Here is a 24,954-nt window from a genome sequence, read left to right as displayed (position 1 = left end):
ATAGTATCATTCAATAAATTCATGGAGCAACAAACATTACAGCTGAGGAGCAGTAAGCAGTGCAAAAATACAAGTATGAATAAATGAAAGATATAAAGACCGAGAAGTCTTCCTCCCCTGAAACCTCCCATTAGCTGTCCAATAGCCTGAAAGGATGCAGGAGCTCCTGACTTTTAGAGGGATTGGGAGATGACACTCTTATTGGTTTGTTTTATGTTACACCCAAAACAGACCTTTGATTTATTAAGAAACTAAATATAACCCTTTAGCCCCTTTAGCCTTACTTTACTCACAGATTATGCACAATTTAACTAGCAAAAGTGGAATAAGACACGCCCTAAATGCACTTGCTACAGCCGCTATACATCATTTGATCAGAGCCCCCGGAGAGTTTTTCCAGACAAGAATCCCCACATCCTGGTACAAAAAAACAACAACAACAACAACCTTATTTATTCAAGGCACAGAAGCTAATCCTCATTATCCAACTCTGCCATATATTTTTCAAGCCATTGAATTGTGTTGGGACAAACTTGTATGGAACTATAAAGTCACACTTATCAAGTACATCAAAAAACGCCTGAAAAAGGGTTTGAAAACTGGGGTTTTCAAAAGGGTCTGAAATACTAGGAATGTCCAGCATGCGCGGAGGTGCCCGCACAGAATCTAATGGTGCACAGCCTCTGCAGTATACATCAGGCATTAGTCTTTCTCACTCACTTTGTTTCTCCCATCTCCCTCTTTCTCCAGGTGCAGACTACAGAGCGATCTGATTGGTTAGAATGTCCTGAAGGAGCGGAGCTAATTAGTCTACTGCAGGAGATAACTACGTCCAACAGGTGCGTGTTTCTACTGTTTAAATGCGCTTGTGCCTGTCATATAGCTAATCAACGTGTTATGGAATATTCCTTCCATAATTTTTTAGGGGTGAAACAGAAAATTTGTATAAATCTGAAATTGAAAAACAAGAATTTTTAGATGTTCATATGAAGCGCTAATTTCTGTAAGTAGTATGTGCACTTCAGTGTTGAAACCATACCTCAAGGGATACCAATAACAAATCATTGTGGATTTAGATGTGTGTCCTCCGGCTCTTTCCTTCATCTTATTATTTTTATGCATGTCTGAACATGTCAGGATTATACATGTCAAAACTGACCTTTTCCTAGTTATTTGAAAGGATGCAAGCTTCTGGCAGGACAGTGTCAGTTTAATGACACACAAAGAGCTGAAAGATTAAATTAATACATATATTTAAAACAAAACTTCTTTGTTTGGTAGTCTCTTGAGATCTCATATCAATGATACAAAACCTAGCCTGCAGCACCTTACACATCTGACAAAGTAACAGTAACTAAGTTTTATGAGTTTGGGAACTGCAAGATTTGGGTGTAGATGGTCAAGATGATGGAAAATGAGGACCAAGATTAATACAATCTCAACCACAGGAAATGTACAAGGAACACACAAACTTAAATGAGGAATAAATGTATAATCATAATGATGATCTTATTATATATAATATATTACTATTAATAACAATGATAATAACAGTCATAATAAATCTACTACTAATAATAATAATATTCAACATTAATTATTATTATTAGTTATTCTCAGACTGATAGCACTGTTTGTTGTAGTTGAGTAGTTGTGTGTAGAGGTCTGTGTCTGTAAATACTAGTGCGGTACTGAAACGGGGGAGTTAGTGACAAACAGATAGTAGATCATGTCAGCTTTCTATCTTTTAACTTTATCTTTGCAGCGCGGGGCTCCTCAACATAGCTTATCACCACGTAAAGTGCATTAGCTTGACAATGTCACAGGGCTAGCAATTGACTACAAGATGTTGCAGAAGTCAAGTATATGTAATCATGTCAACATTTACAAAGATGACCCCCAAAAAACCAAGTGCCCACTATTCCAATGAAAATTGGAATATCTCAAATCTACGTGCTTAGACGTCTTGCAATTGCTAAATGTTAATAAGCAATGATGGCTAATTGGTGTGAACCCTGAAAGCATTCTCAACCTATGTTCTTTTACAAAAAAGCGTTATTTTTATTATTCCCCGCATATTGTCGTCATCTAACTCCATCGACATTTTTAAATGTAGAAATTGAATTCAAATATCAACACATTCAGCACAATTAAGACACGTGTGCTATTCTTTTCCATTCATACTTTCAGAAATATTCCATGTGTTCTGCAAAGTTTTACAAATTCAAATTAATAGATAAATGTTCAAATTTTACACTAATTAATGCTTTTTCAACGTCTTTCTACTTATTCATACATTCATGTAGAAACTTAATTCCCATTAAAAGTCTTGAAAAAATGCCCTTCTCTCATTTTTACATGTGTGTTTTGGATGGAATGTTCAGATCTAGAGCGGGGAAGCAAACAGTTAGAGTGGAGGGGAGCTTTAAAATCATCTCAAAAAATGTATAACCTGGCCATCGTAGTCTGTCAACTGCCACCAAACATTTACAGAAAAGAGCAAACTTTACCAGTTTTCTAAACTGCTCAAATTCTCAGAGAAGACCCTGTTCACTGCATAGTGGTTGCTGGAAGGCGACTTGTGGGGCACTTAGGGAAAAAGGGCAAAAGCAATCGGGACAATAAAGGTAAACCAGGACATTCAGCAGGTCCCAGAGCACAAATTGATTCAAGATGTCCCAACTTGACATTCTTCCTGCTATAGCATTCTAGCAAGCCGTGGTGGCCCATTTCAGCAGTACTGTCTTACCCAAACGTTACCGAAATGGCTGATTAAACACTGGACTTAACTCACAGACCAGTGGGCCATGGAAGAGGAAACTGGTACTATCCTTAAGCCTTTCATCACGCTCAATGAGCTCTTGTCCAAAGAAGAAAATGTGTCCTTGTCAGCAGTTGTTCCAGTGCTTGCAAATCATTTATCAAATTGTCACTTGAGAGGATGACAGCAGCCGAACCAGAGTACTGAAAACTGGCGGAAGAAATTGAAAGGAGGTGGCTAGTGTCAAACACCAATGAGTCCAAAAGCAAAAGTAGATTGAGCAGTAAGAGGCCCTTGTCAAAGCTGAAGGAGTGTGAAGGTTTTATAGACCACAGTAGTTGCAGTTTATAAATAGGTCTAAGTTTACGCCCGATGTAGCCTGCAGCCACCATTTGATATTTCGTGAGGCCTGAATTGTATCATTTGATTAATATTCTAATAGCTCGACAATCTTTTATCTTCTATCCAGATTTCATTTTGATTGGCTAATTGTCTTAAAAAAGCATGAAATAGTATGCCATCAAAAGTCATTAAGAATATCATAAAAATGTAGGTATAATATGTCATGAAAAAGTTAATGTATAGAATGTCATAAGAAATGGTTTATAGTATGTCCTAAAATGTCATAGTATGGTATATCATACAAAATATCATAAAAAGTCAGAATACGGCATGCCATAAAAAGTTAAAATGATGTCTTAAAAGCATAGAAAAATGTAAAAAAGAATTGTCACAAAAGTCGTATAGTATCCCATAAAAACAAATATATCTTTTTTTTAAATAGTCATAATAGTATGCCATCATGAAAAGTCATTGCAAAGTATAGCAGAAACAGTCATAGAAAATGTAAAAAAAAGTCATAGTATGCCATAAAATTCATTAAAAATGTAATTAAATGGGAACATATAATACATAAAAAAAGTCATACTATGGTATACCATCAAATGTCACGGTCATAGTAAATTATGTATTAAAAATGAGAAAAATCATATATCAGTATGTCAAAAAATCATAGGGTACCATCCCAACAATTTAAACATGGCATGTTATAGTTTGCCTTAACAAATGTCATAAGAAGTCATGTTATTTTTTTTTTGTTTTAAAAGTATCATCAAAGTTTATAGTGTGCTATAAAAAGTAAACAAAAAAGTCAAAGAATAGTATGACATAAGTCTTAGTATAATATGGCATAAGAATAGGAATAAATATTCTATAATATGCAAAAAGGTCATAAAAGTCATAGTGTAGTATTTCATAAGAATGTCACGAAAAGCAGTTGTAGATTTTGTCTGGAAATATCATAAAAGTAGAGTAAAGTATAACATACAAATGTCACAAAATATTATATTTTAGTAGGCTATAATAATTCATTAAAAATGATATTTCCGAGAAAATGTACTAAAGGTTATGGCATAGTTTATCATACAAAATGTCATAAAAATGAATAGTATAGTGTGCCATTACAAAGATAAAACCAAGTCATATTATAGTTTGCCATAAAAAAGGTCTTTATAGTATAATATGTCATAAAAATGTTGCAAAAAGTCAAAGTATGGTCTGGCATAAAAAATGTCATGAGAATTATAGTACAGATTATCGTGCAAAATTTCGTAAAAATATTTTAATATTTCATAAAAAGTTATAGTATAGTATGCCATTTAAAAGTTAGTTAAAATATAATATTAAGTCATAGTATAGTTTGTTTAGTATTCAAAATGTAAATAAAAATGTAAAATAAAGTATGTAATACAAAATATCATAATTTATACATGGTTTAAATTCAAGAGCTAAATTAATTGTATGTGGCATTAAAAAGTTAATTTAAAAATCATCAATATAGTATGCTATAAAAATGTCACAACAATGTCTTATTAAGTCAAAATATAATATGTTAAAAAATGTCATAAAAATGTATAGTATATTATGTTAAAAACATTTTTAAATATGTTAACAGTCATAGTACAGTATGTTTTGAAAATACCATAAAGTCATAGAATAGTATGCCATACAAATATCATAAAAAGTCATAGTATAGATTGTTTAGTAATGTTTAGTAAAATGTAAAATAAAGTTAGTCATACAAAATGACGAGAACTCACAGTATTTTTTTACATTAAAAATATCATAATTTATACATGGTTTAAATTCAAGAGCTAAATTAATTTTATAGGTGAAAGATAATTTATGAGATAATTGTTTTGTCCACTATACACATATTTATAAAAAAAGATATATGTTAAGTGCAATGCACTACAAAGCAGGAGGCTGTATTAAATCTGACATATCAGACGCACATCCATTAAATTCCACTATCTGTAAAAAATGAAATAGGACCAAATCTAAAAATCAGCTGCTGCTAGAAACAGGACTACCTATTTCTTCATTTGTAGATTAACCCATACAATATTTCACATAGTTATGAAAATAAATATAACCTTCTAATAGCTGATATTTACCCATGATGCCAACAATTTTCAAATGCATTGTATGTGGGCTGGTTCTGTGTGTTCATGTGTGCACATGTATCTTTGCATCTGGCTGCCTTTTATGAGTATGTGGGCCGAATGTGTGTTCGCTCTTCGAGCCAAGGGTTTTGTCGCCGTAGTGACCATGCTTCCTTTGATCTCTTGATGTATCAGACTAGCGACATGTCACACACACACACACACACACACACACACACACACACACACACACACACACACACACACACACACACACACACACACACACACACACACACACACACACACACACAATGAATACACACAAGTAGTAGCTTTTATTCCCTTTTATATACAAACTCTCTGTCTCTCAATCACACACATGCCCTCTCAGATCCATAATAAAGGTGTATTGTTGTCCTGCTCTAGAGGACTCTCCTTCTCTCCCCTTCCTCCCCCCTCTTTTCTCTTTGGTCACCCCATTTCTTCCCTTTTGTCACCCTCTATACCCATTTCCCCTCCTCCATTTTCTTTCTTTTTCACCTCTTTCTTTCTCTCTCTCTTGGACTACCCCTCTCCCACTTCTCTACTCCTCTCGCCTCGCCTCTTCTCTCTCCTCTCCCTCTCTGGCAGATGAAAGCGGAGATCAGCTCCAGCCTTTGAAGTGGCTGAGACTGGCACACTCCCACTGGTTTAGTTGTAGAAGTAGGGGAGCAGAGGTTTTAGGAGAAAGGGCAGGAGATGAAAGAAGTTGTGAGGGGGGAGGGATCTAAAAGAGAGAATGGTTGGTGCAGAAAGAGGAGACAGAAGAAGAGTGGGAAGGAGAGTGAAGGTCTGGGCTGAGATCCCAACCCAAATGATGTCATTCGGACTTTACCATGGCAACCTGAGGAATGCCTTTTCAAAATCTCAAGCGTTAGCGAGTGTAGAGGGAGGGGAGAGGCATCATTCATAGTTCTCCGTGCTGAAGAAAAGCCTTGAGTGCCTAAACCTGATCTCATGTTTCTTGATGCTTTTAGCCAAACATAAAGCCGTCAGTTATGCTGCCCCCTTATATCTGCAAACATAATGGAAAAAAGAATCAAATATCACAATTTCAGGATCATGTCCTGTGTACAGAAATTATTGGAACATCAGAGTAGTCAGAGTAGACAAGAAAAGTTGGGTGCCATTGGTTTATAGAATAGCTCACCTCTGCCATAGGTAAATGTAAACTGTTCTTTATTTTATCACTTACTAAAGCACTATGATGTCATATGGTCAGGCATTTATTTCTCTTTATTTTAATATAGACAAACATGTAAGGAAGGGGTGGGTGAATTTATGTTTTTAGTCAGTCATCATTAAAGCCAATTTGAAAATCGTCTGGCCAATTATTGAGGACCAAGTTGTTCCGAATGGACTAACCCTACTGTATTTCTGTGAAGAATAGATTAAGATGAAGAAAACAGAGTGAGGAAGCTCCTCGTCCATTAAGTTTTGCTTGCAGTTCTTTGACTCCATCTGTGGCTCCAAGTGTTGGTGTAAGCCTGGTGTAAGGCTAATTCGGTTCTGTAATATCCATTCACCGTAATCTAAAACCAATTATTATATTTTCCGCTGTCCTCCGAGCAGCTGCTTAGTGTCTATTTAGGACTGTGAAAGTACAGGGACTTAATGAGTAACTCTAAACTAAAAATTTTGTCTTAAAACTTTAAAGGATCAAATTTATGTTTTCTGTACTCACAACTTTCAAGGATGTATGTGGCCTCTTGGAGTGCTGTTAATTAGGTTAATTGTGTGGCCTTCTGCTGGCTTGGCTGTCAGGTTGACCTCAAAGGCACCTGAAAGGAAGAGAAGGGGGGTTCAAGTTATCAAGCATTACTTTTTTATTTTGATATTTACAGATTTATATGCAACGTAGTACACTGTACATTGTGATTCTATGTTGAATGTGCATACTTTTTTATTCAATACAAGACATAACAACTTTGCACTTAAAGTATTGATGAAGACTTGTGTTTGGTCACCAGTGAAGTTTACATGCCCCCTGTGTGATAGAGACTTTTGAACTGTGTGTTTTAGTAAAGTTTGTACCTGCTTTATATTGGTAAAGTAGCATGGTGAAATCATTTTTTAGATGCTAAAAGCCTGATGTTCATAAATGGTCAGGAATTCAGATGGCACTATGAATGTTTAGAATAATTCAGTGTGCAGAGAGAGACTGCTTTTATTATCACTTTCTTTAGATTTTCTTTAGATTTTTTTTTTGTCTTTTTTCGACTAAACAGTTTAAATAGATGGATAGAGGTAGACAGGAATTAAGGAATGAGAGAGAGGGGGTTTTGTGGTTATGTAATGTGTATGGTTTGGTATCATAAAAATGCCATCAAAAAATCATAGTATTGTATGTCATGAAAAGGTCATAAATAGTCTATAAATAACTATATTATGCCATGAAACATTTTCAGTAACAAATATCATAAAAGATCACAGTTTGTCATAAAAAGTCATTATATACCTTTAATAGACGTATAATAGTATGTTAGCAAAGGTTTCATTAAAAGTAGGCAGGTATTTTTGATAAAGGTCATAGTATAGTATGTCAAAAAATCAAAATAAGTCATAGTATAGTATGTCGAAAAAAGAAGAATAAAAGTCACAGTATGTCGAAAAAGTAGGACAGTAAAGAAAGAAGTCATAGTATAGTATGTCGAAAAAAGTAGTATAATGTGAAAAAAAGTTGTCATAGTATAGTATGTCGAAAAAAGTAGAATAAAAATCATAGTATAGTATGTCGAAAAAGTCATAGTATAGTATGTCGAAAAAGTCATAGTATAGTATGTCGAAAAAAAGTCATAGTATAGTAATTTAGAAAAACGTTTAAAAAGGTCATGGTATGGTGTGTTGTAAATTGAAAAAAAATCTAAATAATTCAATTCAATTCAGTTTATTTTGTATAGCCCACAATTACAAATTAGCCTCAGAGGGCTTTACAATCTGTACACATGCGACATCCTCTGTCCCGGAACCCTCACATCGGCACAGGAAAAAAGGAAGAAACCTCTGGGAGAGCGACAGAGGAGGGATCCTTCTCCCAGGATGGACAGAATGCAATAGATGTCATGTGTACAGAATGAACAACATAACAGAGTTACAGCACATTCAATGTATATGACATAAATTATTCATATAATCACAGTAGTAAGCAGAGTAACGAAGGAGAAAATTAAGACTAATTATAATAAAAGCAGCAATGTCTATTGTAGAATTAAAATAATGATATAGGGAATAGTGACTAATAATAATAATAATCAAAGTAACAGTGGGTGTGAGCCGGGTCACAGCAGGAGGCACGACCACGGTTCAGGTACCACAACGATTCATGGAAACCTGCGAGGCGAGAAAGCAAAAAGGGCTTCAGGGTAGAAGCAAAGCCAATAAGCGTAATGGTACAGGGAATAGTAATGGTAATGTGACTAATAATAACAATGGTAGTAGCAGTGGGTGTCAGCAGGGCCACAGCAGGAAGCACAACCACATTCCAGGTACAGCCACGATTTATGGAAACCTGCGAGGTGAGATCACAAAGACTCCAGGGTAGAAGCAAAGCCAATAAGCGTAATAGTACAGGGAATAATAATAGTAATGTGACTAATAATAATAGTGGTAGTAGCAGTGGGTGTCAGCAGGGCCACAGCAGGAGGCACGATCACAGTCCAGATATAACCCCGATCCAAAAAGTAGAATAAGTCACAGTAGATAAAAATATAAAAAATGTAATACTTTTACGGATCTTTCTACGACTTTTTCTGAAAAACGTCGTAGTAAAGCATGTTGAAAAAAAAAATTGTGTGTTGAACAAAGTCAAAAAAGTAATTATGTCAAAAAAACTGCCCAGAAAGTTTTTTTATCGTATGTTGGGGGAAACATTGTAAAGTATGCCAAACAAAAGTCATTGAAAGTCTTATGATAGTATGTCAAAGAAGCTTCTAAAAGTAATTATATGGTATTCCTAAAAAAGGTCATGAAAAGACATAGTATAGTCTGCCTCTTAACCATGAAACAATAAGATCTCCCCCCAGCTTTTTTTTAAAGAAAATTTGAAATCATATTTTTGTGTCACTAGTTAAACATGAATTTGATACAGTTAATATTTTTTCTCTGTCCCAGGTGTCCAGTTGATGTGATCCCACTGGCTGCTGAAATCCTTCAGGAGATCTCTGGACACAAACATTTTAATCCATAAACCCTAAGCAAACCAGAGCCATCCAATATTTCATCATCTTGGAACTATAAAGATACTTATGACTGGTAATGTGCTTTTTAAAATTTCTCTTCAGGTAACTTGTTTCTATAAATAATCAGTTTAAGGATTGTTCTTTCAAGATGTAGTCAGTTTTGGAATAAAATGTTGAGATATTACCATTTCGTCTTTTGCTTGATCTTTATAATAAATGATTGTGTGGCGTCAGAGCACTCAGTGCATCCCTCTATAGGACTCATCAAATGTGCAAATTGGATCAATGACAGTAATGGATATGGCTGACAGCTAAATCAAAGCATCCATCTAGAATCCTTCAAACTGCTCAGGATTACAGCATGATAGTTAATGACTGTTACAGGCGTCAAACCACTAACCATCAGATGTGTCTCGATACTTTGAATCAGAATTATCATATGTCTGAGATCATATACACTAACTGACATAATCACAAATGTCTACTTTGAATGTGGCCTTGAGCAACACACTTCTAAAATATTTTATTCCATTACACACTGAAACATGTCTTTTGTAATTATGATGCTACACAGGGTGTAGTATGTTGGTAACAGTACTCTAACCTCTCCAGCCTCTTCCATGCAACACCATGTCCTCTGAAAAAAAGAAAAAACAAATTTTGTATGCAATTGTTACTAATCTACAGCTAAGACAGCTGACTCGGTTGTTTGATTTCATCAAAAATTATACTAACTGCAATTTGACCAATTCTAATGAGGAAGATGAACTGACCAGGCACCCTGCTGCATGGTGTCCGCAGGTCCATTTTATCTCTTTTCCACAACTGGTGGATCCGTTTTTCTAGTTTAATAAACGTTCCAAAAGTAAGTGTCTGTGTAGCGTTACATACGTGTGGATTTAAGGTGTTTGTGAAATTAGAGACGGAGGCGTCGAGGTGAAATGACAGTCCATTTTATTGTTTCAGAACACAGCAGGCTACAGCAACCAGCTCTTCCTACTACCTCACCCCTTAGTAACAGTAGACTAATAAGAGCCCTCCTCCACCCCTGTCCTTCCACAGCCACACCCATCCAGCTAGGTCAGCTACACCCCCTTTGGAACAGCAGAGACACATCAGTGTCCACCTTTAAAGCAAGAAAATAGCTTGATATTTGGACCATGATTTCCAATTCATGTTTTTTTTTTTTTTTTATACAAAAGCTACACAATGTTACACTTCATCAGAATACAATTCAACTGATTAACTTTAGTGTTTGGACACCATTTAAAATGGATCAGATTCTTTACTTGGATGGAGCATTACCACTTAAAAAAAAAAAAAAAAAAAAAAAAAAAAAAAAAAAAAAACTCGACACTACCAGTGATTTAAAAATACAAGGGACTGCAAAAACAAGAGATGAATATCATAATTCAGGATAATGAAAAAAGCTAGAATCAGTTTGTACCATTATAGACGTGAGGGGGGGGATAAAAAAGGAAACAACCAAATTAAAGAAAAATGAAAAACAGTACATAAAAAGCATTTTTCAAAAATTAATTGTTGAGATCGAAATCTGTGTGTCATCAGGATTTGAAGTCAGCCCACCATCAGGCTGAGACCAGAACAGAACCGCACTTAAATCTAGTTTGTCCCAATGGAGTTCCCATAGACAGGAAACTCTGCTTGCTGTTGTTGAGTCTTCTTCAGGCACTTTCTGAAACCCCGCCTCCTCCATATGGGCGAATCACAATGCAGGTTCATCCAGATCACATGATACAGCTGCAAACGATGGAGAGAATGAAAAATAAGGGAGGAGGAATGAGGGGGAGAGAAAGGAGACAGGGCACAGATGTTGGTTAAGACCACACACAGATCAAACACCAAGTAACATCAAACGCACATCAAAAAGCTTTGCAATTAGAACCAGTCTAAACATGCAGCAGCCACAGTGAGTACAACCCACTCTCCTCTCCCTCCTCTCCGCCACAAAGAGAGAAAACCTCCCCCTGTTTTTAGGCCTTTTGGGGGCAAGACGTAAAAGTAGATCAATTTTTTTGCATAGAAGGCTACTGTGAAGATATTCTTACCTAGTAAAAAGTGTAGTGTAATGTTGGTTATCGTATTTACAGGTCGGTATCAAACCAGGCCAGTTGGTTGGAGTCGCCAGGCGGAAGGCCCTCTATCAGTTCCTGAGCGTGTCCCAGGTCAGGCAACCCATCTACAGGGGGGTAGTCCTGGACAGGGTGGTGGACCCCACCCAGATCGTGGTCCATCATGGGCTCCATACCCATTGTGTCTCCTCCGTAACCCCCTGAATGGAAGGAACGGTAGCTTGGGTCTGGGGAAGGAAGGAGTGGACGGGGGAGAGGCGGGGGAAGCAGAGCAGTTGTTAGAAGCATGTTAACAAACCAAGCTGTTCACACAGTAGTACGATGATTCACACGTAACAATACACAGCAACACAGCACACCTCCATCCTCCAGCAGACAAAGCTATCTGAACTCAAACTGATGGCTTTGTTTGGTTCCTCCAACAGAAATCCATCTGTGGTGGCCAGGTACTCTCAACAACACCAACATCGTGTCTTTGTTTTTATTTGGCTGGCGGAATGGAGAGTAGTGCAAATAAAAAATAAACCGCTAACCCTGAACTCTTAGCCTATTGGTGAGTACACAGTTCAAGGTCCTGGGGCACATACAATTAAGATGGCCAACTGTGATAATAACTACAAGCACCAGTATTGCCTTTTTTGGTGTGACAGCAGGGATAAAGCAATCTACATCCTTAAGTTGAAATCATGATTGCCCTTCACCAATGTGTTCATTTGCTTGTGTATCATGACCTTTAACAGCCAATCCTGTCATCTGCAATGGTTAGATGGGCAGATAGAGCTCAGCCATGACCGTAACAAAATGTCCTTGTGTTATCACATGAGGGAGGCAGGAGGAGGACCATGGATTTAGAGACAATAACAGAACATGAGGGTATTTGTGACATCCATGTCCCCTCCTGTGTTTCTCATGGGAGTCTCCCAGCCAGCCAGAGGTGAAGAGGTGACTCACCTTCCTGTCTGTAGCCCAGAGGCTCTCCCTGTGCTCCAATATCCAAACCGAGGTCTCCGGTCTGTAAAGCAACACACAGAGACAGAAAGACAAGGATTTTATCTACACGTTGAAGTCATCTTCGGTGAACAAGCATCCGCTTGCAGTGTGAAAACAACAGTGTCTGAGTGCTTCATACCTCGTTCCAGGCCATTGGTTCAGTCCTGAAGAGCGAACTGGTGAGTTCTACAGAGAGGCGTTTCTTGTAGTCTTGGGGTTTGTCCTCTGACATACGGAACAAAACGGCTGCAGCATAGGTAGCTGAGGGAAGATGGAGGGTTTAGTCATAAAGCAGAGAGCCAATCAAGAGGCCAGGCATTTCTATGATTATAGCTACAGAAAATGTTACTTTACTTGACTACATCAATGAAAATAAAAACAGTCTGTAGAAAACTGATAATTTCACAGCTGGACATCTGCATAGCTTAAAATGATCCCTGATGTATATTAGCGTGTTTTTTCTGAACATACCAACTCCTTCGTTGCGGCTGTGCAATAGCTCAGTGAGCGGTGCGGTGGCTCCTTCAGCCTCGATGGCCTCAGCAGCCTCTTTATCCTGAGCCAGCTCACACAGGACGCCTGCTGCTACACGCTGGATGTTCTCAATGGGGGAATACAACAGCTGCACACAGAAAATAAATATTCTCAGCCTTCATAGTACTCACATATGATCTGAGAGGATGCAACAAGCAGAGATCCCTGGAGTGCACGGCCACGCACTCAACAGGTGGTACAATTAATTGAACTTGAACCAAGAATCCAGGAACAACCATGGCAGAGAGGGTTTTATTTTATTTTATTTTTTTAAACTACCTCAATGACACAATTACTGACATTTGTAATATTCAGAACCCCTATTCAATCCAAAATGGTACCGAAAACCATTTATCATCACATATCTCGCAGTTTAGAATTCCAAGAACCACATAACATAGTTGAAGACAATAAAGATTATGTTCAATGATGCGTCAGTATGATTTCAACATGATGACACAAGGCCCCCCCCAAAAATAATATTACTTTTTACCTGTACAAAGAGTGGAATGGTGTTGAGTCCTCTGATGACTATTCTGTTGTGGACGTCTCTAGCCAGTATGTGAAGTGCTCCTGTGCAGCCCTCCACGATCTCCTCCATACGAACTCCCTCCTAATGACACAAACACTCAGTCAGTCAAGTTAATCTAACAAGAGCTCTAGAGTTACATTTTTGATTTCTGCATGTCCAATACTCCCATTAATTATGGCGTGCTAGTGTGTTGTTATGGAAGTGTGTGTGTGTGTGTGTGTGTGTGTGTGTGTGTGTGTGTGTGTGTGTGTGTGTGTGTGTGTGTGTGTGTGTGTGTGTGTGTGTGTGTGTGTCAGCTCTTACCACAAACTGCTGCTGCGTGCCTCCCATGCTGGTGCGTCTCTGTGTGTCTTGATGTGCTCTGACCAGCAGCTGAACCAGTCGGGGGATGGCTCCCTGCTCCCTCAGAGGAGCGTGGTTTGCAGGGCACAGAGCCAGGTTACGGATCAGACCAACTGTAGCCTGTAGCCAAACAAACATATGTAAATGTCAATTAAGGCGGTTCTAAATGTCAACTTTAGGTAGCCATTAGTCACATCTGATAAAGAGCCACAGCCAAAAGTGCGTTTAGAAAAGGCATTCTTTATCAACATTTAATTTGAAATGTCCTTCCTTGTTGATGGTGAATTGTGTTGGGAATTTTGGACTAGCTTTGTGTTATGAAATGCTTTTTTTTGTCAGTACAAATACACTACAAGATACTATACGCCAGTACTGACACGGTTTTGCAGCTTCTACATTTGACCGGGCCTAAAACGATCACAGTTAGCAGATCTACAGGTTTTAGACACGTCCAGCGGATCTTCCAGCAGTAATGTATTGCATTCTCAATTCACAAAAACATTCAGTCCTGAGAGACCCGAAGCTGCCTGCATGGACTAATAGCCAACTCCACTTTTCCACAGAAGTTATACTGTGGCAGGCTTGGCCCATTATTTTAGATTCAAGGCGTGTTCAAGTGTAAACCGATTTTAACTGGAAACACCACTAAAAGAAAAGACACATGAGTGGCTGACAGGGCAATAAGCAGCTTATGTGGCTGCCTCTGCTGGCAAGTCTGTGTGTGTGTACCTTAATAAGTGGCCAGTGGGATGGCGGATGCAGTAATTTGACGACCACAGGCAGCCCGTAGTGCAGTCTGACTGCATTCTGTGCCATCTCAGCGTCCTGGTGTCGAGATGTGAGGTGACGCAGGGCACAAATAGCTGGTTCTGTGATGTCTTCTCTGTCTCCGGCACGAAGCACTGTGCGAACTAATGCCTCAATACCTCCAACCTACAAAAAAAAACAAAAAACAGTTGGTATAACAGATTAACGGGGACTCGCTTTTACTAGGTGGAGACTATGAAAGCGTAACCACAAGTGAGGAAATAATAACGGTTTGAACACTCAGAACCATACTCTGGCAAAAATATTTAGAGGACAGTATTTGAAAACCGTCACTAAATGTGTGTACTGACCTGGCAGACCATCATCTTGTTCTTGTAGTTGTTACAGGTCAGGTTAGACAGGATGCCAGCGGCACAGGTCACCACATTAATGTCATCACTGCCGAGCAGCTGGACCAGAGTTCCTAGGAGACCCTCCATCCCCTCCTGGAGAGAAAGACAATTGTGAACCTAGCATGAAAGGACAGATTAGTACGCAGTTTCAACAGCATGGAGAACAATTGGTACTAAGATGAATTCAAAAACAGCAACAGAAATAGTTGAGTTTATCATCTTTCTGCCGAGTTACATCACTGACAATCAAGATTGTAATGTTTGTACAAGGGGCAGTTCTTGTTACCTGTTTGGTGGCAGCATCTGATAAGTTCCTGAGAGTCCAGAGACAGTTCTGGACCAGTCTCTGGCTGGGGTCTGTCAGGTGGAGTCCCAGAGCCTGCATGCCTCCTGGACAAAGAAAAGGAAAAAGTGTTGTTTGTATATGCATGTGAAACATTTCACTTCAAATCACTAAATGTTCCTAGACTAAGCAGTTTGCACTGCTGCGTTTTAAATAAGCTGAAAGAAAGGTAGTGAAGCTCATATTACAACATTTTAAAATGTTTAGGAGGCCAAACATACCGGCTTCAACAATGGCAGGCTTGTTACTGGAGCAGACTGACAGAACTTTGAGAACACGGCTTGTCGTCCACAACAACTTCTCGTAGGTGTAAGTCCTCATAATGTTGACCAATGCCTGGGGTCCACCACTGGCCAAGATAATCAACTACACAACAAGAGAAGGCACAAAAAGGTAAGGGGTTTAGAGTCGCCATAATGGCCACAGTGGCATGAGGAGTAACTTTGCCTGAATGCATCAAGCAGAGACCAATTTATCACACAAGCATGAACTTACACATCGAAAAAGCTACATGTGTATTAACTGGTTTTAACACTGTATTAACTTTTGACCACATACAGACACACACACACACACACCTCTGCCAACTTGGACCTCACCTTGCTTTCCTGGTTTCCATAGGCCAGAATCTGGAGACAGTCAGTGGTGATGGCCAAGAACTTGACATTGGTCTTGTTGAGCAGAGCCACCATTTTCTGAAGACCCCCGGCTAAACGGACAGCCATCTTGGCTCCTTCCTGGTGCAGGAGGAGGTTGTGGAGAGTGGTAATGGCATAGAACAGGACGGAGTCCACCGGTGAACTGCAGAACAAACAAAGGCTTATTAGATTACTGTCCCACTAGGAAATATCCACAACTAAAAATATAATGGATTAGGTTTCTCAAGGGGTCCTTCCTCTCTGCCTTTGATGAGTTAGCAGCCAATTGTAATCCCTCATGTTTCTCCTATCTCAATTGATAGGCTTATTTATCAGAAAGAAGCGTTTTACCAAGTTATGCTGTTTTTGTTTAACTCTGGATTTGACCAAACAGCACCATTTATTTATTTTACCAGCATCTGTGTAAACATCCCACACCATGCCTTACTGTACTGGGGAGCTAAAGCACATCAAACAAATGGAAACCCAAGAAAAATACCCTTGCAAATCCTGTATCACTCCATCCTCCAATTACATACCCAAGCATTTTAACTAGAGCCGGTATTCCTCCAGACTTGAAAATAGCCAGCAGGCCCTCTCTGTGATGGGACAGGTTGTGGAGTGTTCCCGCGGTGCAGCGAGCCGTCTCCACATCGTTTGTGTTCTGCATGGTCCTGACAATAGCCGACACCATCTGAGGAGAGCGCATGATGGCGTGGCGAGAAGCTTCTTTCTTTGAAAGCTGATGGACCATCACTGCTGCTTTGTTTACTACAACCTGGTGGGGACATGCACACATGTTAGGGAATGACCGTAGGGAAAGCTACTCAAAAATACTCAAAGGCTTCAAAAGCCTTCACAGTTTTCATGGGCAACTACCTGGTCCTCATCATTGAGTAGTTTGGTGAGTTCTGGTATTGCTCTGGTTGCCAGCTCAGCATCATCTTGGTAGTTGATCAGATTGACCACAGCATGTTTGAGCATTTGCGAGGGCTCTGCCAGCCTCTGAACATTGGTGGGGTTTGCTGCATCATACTGTGTGGACGGGATCTGCATGCCCTCCTCAAGAGTCTCTGGGAACATTGCTGCACGCACCCGCTGGGCACGCGTCATGGCATACTGACCATCTATGTCTAGTAGAGGTAGAAGAACAGTTGTTTTGTTATATTGGGACTCAAACTGCTACTAGGGTCATAAGTGTCTCCCTCAAAAGACCAGTGAATTGTGGGTATTATGACCTACCTTGTACTTGTTCCTGGGCAAAGTTCTGGTTGAAGCCCTGCTCCCACTCGTACATGACCTGGTTGTCGACATCGTCTTCTTCGGGGTTACCTTTCCCACTGAGAGAGGGAGCAGTTGTGGTGGCCCCTGAATGGATGCCTGAATCCAGGTAAGACTGTTGCTGCCAGTGACTGACTGCCGCCTTACGGTCTGGCTCCATGGCCATATCTAGCTCCATCAGATCAGCTGGAAAGAGACGAAGAATAAGAAATTGTGCATCAACATAATGAAAAACATTCGGAAAAGTCAGTATGACCAAGAAGCTGAGTATATAAAAAGGGATGAAATTCTTGTTAAAATGTTGTCAAAAGACAATATAATGAAGAGATATTGGATTGGACAGCTTTACAATGTCTAAGAAACAGTGTGGGGTTCAAACCATCTAAACAATGGCTACAACATTATTGTAACATAAAAGTTTGATTCTACATGTGCTCCAAGTTTCAAATTGAAATCAATAACTAATTCACTTTGCTCTAATGAGAACATAAATCTGCACCAGAAGGGGCCGATTTTGAAATGCTGCAAGTTCAACACATTGCGTACTAGTCAATGCACGCGTGTGTGTGTGTGTGTGTGTGTGTGTGTGTGTGTGTGTGTGTGTGTGTGTGTGTGTGTGTGTGGGGAGAGCAAGAGAGAGATGCAGACAAATGATGAAGCTGGAGAGAGCAAAGAGGTGAAAGAGTTCGAGTGTGTGTCTGAAAACCATCAACTCACCCTGGGAAGCCATGTTCCTTTCTCAAACCGCGGCCGACACAGCTTCCTGATCTGAAAACAGGAGGAAAAAAGCGGTCAGTCATACTGCCTTAGTGGCATCTCGCCTTCTATCATTCCTACCTAGGTAACAGCAGAAAAACGCTTTTAGAAATTAATATTATTGTAGGTTCAGGAGAAAATATTCCAGTCAAGTATATTGGCTGTGTTTCCATCATTTCCTGCCTCCTTCCTTTCTTGGATTTCCTCCTTTGTCAAATGCAACCATGCAAACAGCAGCAGCTCCCACACAAAGCCATCATTAAGTGTAGCAGCTAAAAACTATTTAGGTAGGAAAGTACAGGGGAAGTGGAGCATTGGGTGGGGAGAAAAGAGGCAGGAGAAGGGAGGAGGGTATACACATTCTTGTGCTTGCTTTGAAGCCGAAACCACACTCTGCAGGAAAGTAAACACTGGCAATGGCAGAAGAGAGGTAGAGCAAGGGGGAGGGGAGTAATTCAGGAAAAACAAGGGAAATTGAAGGGGGAATATTTCCAATTCATACTCAAAAGATATACGTTATGACAGTAACCAGCAAAATCAGGAGATGAGAAAAATCTGCAGAATAAAATCATGGCTAAAATGAGACAAACAGGGGCTGTATAGCCATAGATTTGGAAATCTATTTTGTACATGTTTATTTCAAGATTAAGCGTACAGAAAACTAGCGATCAAATCCTTTCAAAACATGGCGTACCAGTTTGGACATGCTTTAAAACTTAAGGTTAATTAGAGCTAGGCAACTAAAGAGCCAATCATTTATTCATACCTTCCTGGAGAAAGTAGGTGACTAAAAACAACCTGCAGTAACCTAACCAAGTTAAAACCCCAGACCTGCCAACTGTCAAATGCCTTTAATTACCAAAACTTCATTTGACATGGATACTGTTGTGCCAATATTTGTTCAGCACCAGCCATTAAGAAAAGTTATTTAACACCATACGCTGAATACAGTGCCTTGTATATATTTAAACAAACACACAATACTGCACTACGAGTAGTATGATGTTCTTACCAAACAGAGCAACCGCACCTACTTCTCTTAGGCAAAAGGAATATTTGGCAGACAATTTTTTATTTGTCCCCATGGAAAGTTAATGTGTTATATTCAAACTCTAAGCAGCACTTCTTGCCACAAGGCTGGATGCAACAGGTGTTCCACTGGGTTACTGTTGTGAGGTCAGACGTATTGACAGCAATAACTAATGAAAAATGGCTATGAAAAACTAATTTGATATTTCAAGTTTCTGTGTGATCACTCAACGGTACACCAAATTTTGACAGTAGGGACATTATTTCTGATTTTGGAGGTTGTAATAGAATGAAATATAATGCAATAAATAACCTCTGCCAGTGAAATAGCCATTTACTTTCGAAATGACTCCCACTGTGCAGGAAATGCAGGCTGCCAGGTGTCATTAAGTCAGCCAAAGACTGCATCAACAGTAGCAAATACCGTTACGGTAACATAATCCATGCGGCATCGCTAAAAATGTATCAGCTATTTTTGTTTTACATACTGACAGGAAATGTTACATCACAACCATGAATCTTGGAGGTCCTGTTTCAGAGAGATCAACAAGGTGTCTCATTATTATGTGACGTAATCACCTTCATTATTTCAATAGAGACTCAACTCTCAGGTCTCCGAACAGCACTTAAGAGATCATACCACTATCTTTTTGCACATAAAAATATATAAACTGCTGTTTTTTCCTCTCTCTAAACCACACAGTGCGGCTTGTTGAGTGCATTTTATAGACTACAGCAAAGACGGAGGTTAACTGTGACTGACCCTGTAATCCCCCTGTTGTATGAGAAAAACTACCGACTCAATTTAAAAAAGGTATATAGTTTTTTGTTTGTTGGTAACCATTTATCAAAAATGACCTTGCTGATCGTTAGTTGCGGTTAACTGTCTGTGTCCTGCATAGTTTCTCTACCCTTGAGGAGATTACGCTAACAAATATCATACAAACAGAACACCATCGCTTCAAACCTTTTGTCACATGTTTAACAGCCTTCTATCGGAGACTTTTTAATATCCTGCCTGAAAAGGCTCTATACAAGTTATCCTGAGGAAGAACATCATTGAAGTAAAGAATAAAAAACAAAAACTAGACTAAATGAAATGAAAGACATACAATAGACAGCGGCCAGGCATGTTGTGGTAAAAATTCAGTCTGCCATGAGTGCCGGTGAATGTGTGGGAGTTTGTGGAGTTAAATGGCTGCCAATATGCAAATACACTCATGATAACTCTACTACCACTACTCTGAATTTCTTCTTGTGTTCAAAAACGCAATCTTGAGTCAGGCCCCAAGACTGCTGCTTCTGACCACAAACGCACCAACTCAAATTCACTGTTCACACACCATCCTCCCACGCTTTGCAGGCCTGCCCTCACATAACCTAGCCCTGCCCTAATGGGTGCCATATGTCCCCCACAAGGCTGTATACAAATCAAACATACAATCAAAGCGCACAGTGGAACCATTTATCATTCACACTGGTGGAAAATGTGGGTCTTTATCACTGGCGTAGCTTCCAAAGCCAGATGTAGTTTTTTTTTGATGGGCAAACCAGCAGAGTCTGGTCTCCAATTGAGACACACAAATAGCAGCCTTACCCAGAAGTCAGACTCTTACTGTAATGAGTTTTTTTTGAGTTAACGGTCAGAGTTCCTTGATATCAGGCAAGCAGCCTGGCCACAAAAATCCAAACGCACGGTTTCTTTGAAGCCAGATGTGAAATCCAATATGTAGAGCCGTGCCTGCTCCAGTTAAAAGCCATACAATTTAAACCAGATGACTAATGAGTGACACACCAGTTACCAGAGTCAGATGGCTGCCTTAAGCATTATATGGGATGAAATAAGGTATAGAAAGTCATACATGCAGCCCTGCGTGTAGATATTCAAACACATTTTTATCTTCCAGCCACACAAAAATTTAAATGTTGAAAAATGTTCATGGCCACAGGCACACAAAACCCTATGAAGTGAAGTGTAATCACAGACCTTCTGTCCCAGGTCAACACTTAAATGACAGGCTTACTGCTCCAGCACAGAACTGGACGGCCAGTCTAAGTGTACTTCAGTCAGGTTCACTGCCCTGAGCATAGTAATGAAAAACATGGTGTACAAATAGAGAGCCAGAGTTCATTAATGTGTGAATGACAAACATGAAGAGACAGCATAAAAAAGGAGCATTGGGAATACAACTCATAACATTTGTAAACAGAGCTGGATGAAGAACGGCAAGGACCTTGATAGTAACACAAGGCAGAAAATTATAATCTATAAAATCAATGAACGCATATTTCAACCATGAAGAAAAGTCCTGCAATAGTGTAGATCTGTCTCATACAAGGTGGGCTTAATGAACCATCAGGATTTCCCAGCATATAGATCTTACTTTACATCACACAGAGGGCAACTCAATCAGGATTAGGCATAAAGTCAGATGACTGACAACCATCATGAGATACCTTCATTCTGAACCTCACAAACAAAATAAGACTTGAACAGCAAGTTATTACAGGTCCACGATGACACCTACACAGTCTAATATAACTGAGTTCAACCAATTATCGAGACACATCAGAAGCTAGGAGGAAAGCGTGAAAGAAATCTGTAAGCCATGTGGGAAATCTTGCATTACTAAACATCTTCAAGCGGATAAGAAGAAAAAAAATCTATATTGCAAATGCAGGAACACAAAATAATCCTCGCTTACATCACTAAATAAACCAATCATAGGAGGTTTGAAAATCAAATCTATTAATTCATAACGAATTCAAAGCAGCTTTGCACATCTAAACTTTTCAATCATATTTCCTCTCAATGAAAAGAAAAGAATGCCATTCTGTCAGCATATGTGAGCCACAAAGTGAGTGCATGTGAGCTTGGAGGTTTATCTCCTTTGGCTACAGACATTTGTAGCTAAATTTTACAGCCTCTTCCTAGCATGCTGTTGCATTTAAATAACATACAATTCATTAGTTAGAGGGAACACACTGTGCTTGGGTTAAAAATATATATATATTTATTGAGAACAGGCAATCCAAAAAAAAACTAAATCCGTCTTAACTCATGCAAAGTAAATTTCTTCTCAAGTGAAAAACCCCCCCCCCAAAAAAACTAACGAGTCCAATACATCCATATTAGTTAATGACCCAAACCAGCTGTATAATCAGCTGAAGCAGAGAGAAAGGAGCTGCCAAAGGTTTCAATGTTAGCCATGTAATGTGCAGGGTCAGCAGCACTCACTGACGGCTGCCAACAACACAATGAGCTGAATGCCTGCGGCCGCTGCAGTGCTTAGGTCGGTGTTTCAACTGCAAAATGACCAGTGAGAAACAGGAGCTCCAGGGGACATTCAAGCAATGGCCATATGATGTTGACGTTTCCCTTCTTCTGCGCAATAATTATCCATATATATATATATATATATATATATATATATATATATATTATTATTTTTTAAAAGGGGGTAATTAAAACAAATAGATTGTGAATAGTACAAAAACGCAAAACACTTTTCTTCACTTTACCTCCCAATGAGGACAAAGCTGATTCGAGCAGAAAATAATTTCTGAAATAAAATCGAAAATAACAACTATTATCGTATAAGTTGGTACATTTAAAAATGTGCATCATATCTAGAAATTGCGTACAAATGACCACTTGCAGACACAAAGGTGGGTCATAAGTAATAAAAAAAATAACAGTGTTAGGCAATGGCAACACCTCTGCAAAGGTTCATGGAACAGTCTTATGCAGGTGGATTATATCAAAACATACCACTACCGGTCTCCGATGTAGACTACACCCACGCTAGTGATAAAAATGTTAATGTACCGTTAGAAGGAGATTTTGCTGACGAGATGGCTGGTTTGTCGTTTTTGGTTTCCATTGTGTAATCTGATAGGGGATTTCTCTAAAAAGGACCACAAAAAGACGCAAACAATTTTTTTTTTAACCCATTTAAAAGAAACCAAAAGACAAAGCAGTGAATTACTGGGCATGAAAACACCAGAGACTATGTGTTCAGTAATTGCAAAGACAACTCGTCCCTGCTCCTGTGTTCACATTTAAAATAAACACGTTTGGTTTCAGAGCTTCCGTGACAAAAACAACAAAAACAACAACCTGGAATCGTTTAATGAGACGTAAACATCCTCCACCCGCAGCTTAATCTCCATTAAATGATTCCCAATAAATACAAATATATATAATAAATGCTGTTGGAAACTCACACCGCCACGTCTTCTTGTAATACTAAACCACATTAAAAAAAACCTTTTCCAGCTGAAGCTTGTCGTCCGTATCGGCAGGATGGCGACAACCGGAGAGAAATGCAACTTTATCAAGCTGCCCGTCTGTGCCTCTGCAGCAGCCGAACAAAAACACATTGTTGTGCAAAAGTAAGCAGCCAACACGTTTAATACAGCAGACCAACACCCACCACCACCACCTACCCGGATAACAGTGTGCGGCGGCCCCTCTCCCCACAGCTGCCGGCGGCCCCTGACTTCACAACACCACGGACTCACATTTCACCCTCTGGCTCCTCCTCGTCTTCCTCCCAAAGCACAGCGGCTGAGAGGAATGTGTCGGTCTTTGTTTAAAGAGGACGAGTGGAAAACACACTCAGGAGAAACTTTACCTACAACACACTCACATATAAACCAGTTATTTTGAGTTTTGAGCGACTATTGTTGGCAACTCGCCTGATTCAAGGCTCACATTTAGGATGGTTTTCAGTTTTACGAACTTCCAACTCAACTTTGGGAGGAATGCTTTACGGTAACTAACCAGCTCAGTTTGACCAAGTAACTATGGAAAAGTTACCACGCTTAACACGCCGTATGTACGCCTAATGGCATCTGTTTAGCCTCCCACAGCCGACCCAGAGGCGAACACACGATACAAACACGAGTCCGAGTGGAGGAATGTGGCCAGCAGCGTTAGTGGGCCACTAGTACCCTTAGTTATCCTTAACCAACCTCAGCTGTCGTTAACTATCGTAAACTATCCTCAGCTGTCGTTAACTACTCAAACCAGCGGGACACACCACGGCGTCCACTCCCAGATCAATTGGGAGGCAGTGAAATCCATCGGACCCATCTAGCTAGCGTTAACTACTAACGGGGGTCCAGGTTACACAACACAGCCCCGGGGCTACCACACAGTCAACGAGTAGTAGTTACGATCCCATCAGGCAGCGGCCGGCATATCCCACATATCTGCCGCTGGCTCTCTAGCTGCTGCTGCTGCTGCTGCTGCGGCGGCGGCATCCCAGCTGGCCCGCACACCAGCACCGTCAGAGCCGAGGGAGACACTGGGTAGAGCCGATAGATTGATTGAATGTTGAAGCCTACCCTTGTCAACACAGCGAGTCCGTCTACTCTGATCCTGGAGAGTAAAATCCTCCTAGAAGTGGCAAAAGTCGAGAATAATGTGAAGGCGAGCGTCAGCGGGGAGCCCTCGTCCACTCCCTCCGCAGTCAGTCAATAATGACTTGGCCGGAACAGCAGACACTGGAAAATGTAAGATGGCGGCGCATATATATAGGACGGAGCACACCTCCAGCGGTTACATATCCTGCCGTGCGCACGAAAAAAGTAGAAACTAAAATATGATTAGTCTTTGATTTATGCCACTCTTACATGTCACCGCGTATGATTGCCCATCATAATAAATACACACCTTGGTTGTGAGTTTAAGATGATTTAACGAAAAGCGCAAGATGAAATCAATGTATACAGCTAGAGTATGAATACACAATTGAACGTAGTTCCGGCCGACTACAAAAAGGAAATCCGATTCCTTTCCCCCAAGTTAAACCTCTTGGACTGTG

The 24,954-nt window shown here is 39.7% G+C and overlaps 2 protein-coding genes across 7 annotated transcripts in view; one reads left to right on the top strand and one right to left on the bottom strand.

Moving 5' to 3' along the window:
• ulk4 (unc-51 like kinase 4) overlaps positions 1 to 9,594 on the top strand; it is a 75,212-nt gene extending 65,618 nt beyond the window's left edge. For all 4 annotated transcript variants that reach the window (XM_054622474.1, XM_054622473.1, XM_054622472.1 and 1 more), the window contains exons 36-37: positions 751 to 839; positions 9,358 to 9,594. In XM_054622474.1, coding sequence (XP_054478449.1) covers positions 751 to 839; positions 9,358 to 9,433 — 165 coding nt within the window. In that variant the 3' untranslated portion in view covers positions 9,434 to 9,594. The remainder of the gene's footprint in view (positions 1 to 750; positions 840 to 9,357) is intronic.
• Positions 9,595 to 10,583: 989 nt separating this feature from the next.
• On the bottom strand, positions 10,584 to 24,649 carry ctnnb1 (catenin (cadherin-associated protein), beta 1). Of its 3 annotated transcripts, none has more exons than XM_054622468.1 (17): positions 24,476 to 24,649; positions 18,056 to 18,106; positions 17,300 to 17,524; positions 16,937 to 17,190; positions 16,597 to 16,835; positions 16,019 to 16,220; positions 15,641 to 15,785; positions 15,363 to 15,466; positions 15,035 to 15,193; positions 14,646 to 14,849; positions 13,878 to 14,036; positions 13,536 to 13,655; positions 12,980 to 13,130; positions 12,648 to 12,769; positions 12,470 to 12,530; positions 11,495 to 11,745; positions 10,584 to 11,186 (listed from the first exon to the last, which is right to left on the bottom strand). In XM_054622468.1, exons 2-16 carry the CDS (start codon positions 18,066 to 18,068, stop codon positions 11,531 to 11,533), a joined length of 2,373 nt encoding a protein of 790 aa, XP_054478443.1. In that variant the 5' UTR covers positions 18,069 to 18,106; positions 24,476 to 24,649; the 3' UTR covers positions 10,584 to 11,186; positions 11,495 to 11,530. The 3 variants fall into 3 exon arrangements, with proteins under 3 accessions (XP_054478443.1, XP_054478445.1, XP_054478444.1); XM_054622470.1 differs by having other exon boundaries at positions 15,035 to 15,169; XM_054622469.1 differs by lacking the exon at positions 24,476 to 24,649 and adding an exon at positions 23,573 to 23,597.
• Positions 24,650 to 24,954: the final 305 nt, after the last annotated feature.

Source organism: Anoplopoma fimbria, chromosome 20 (genome assembly GCF_027596085.1).
Source record: "Anoplopoma fimbria isolate UVic2021 breed Golden Eagle Sablefish chromosome 20, Afim_UVic_2022, whole genome shotgun sequence".
NCBI classification, from domain to species: Eukaryota; Metazoa; Chordata; class Actinopteri; order Perciformes; family Anoplopomatidae; genus Anoplopoma; species Anoplopoma fimbria.
Note: the sequence above shows the minus strand (reverse complement) of the source record. Positions and strands in the feature narration are given on the sequence as shown.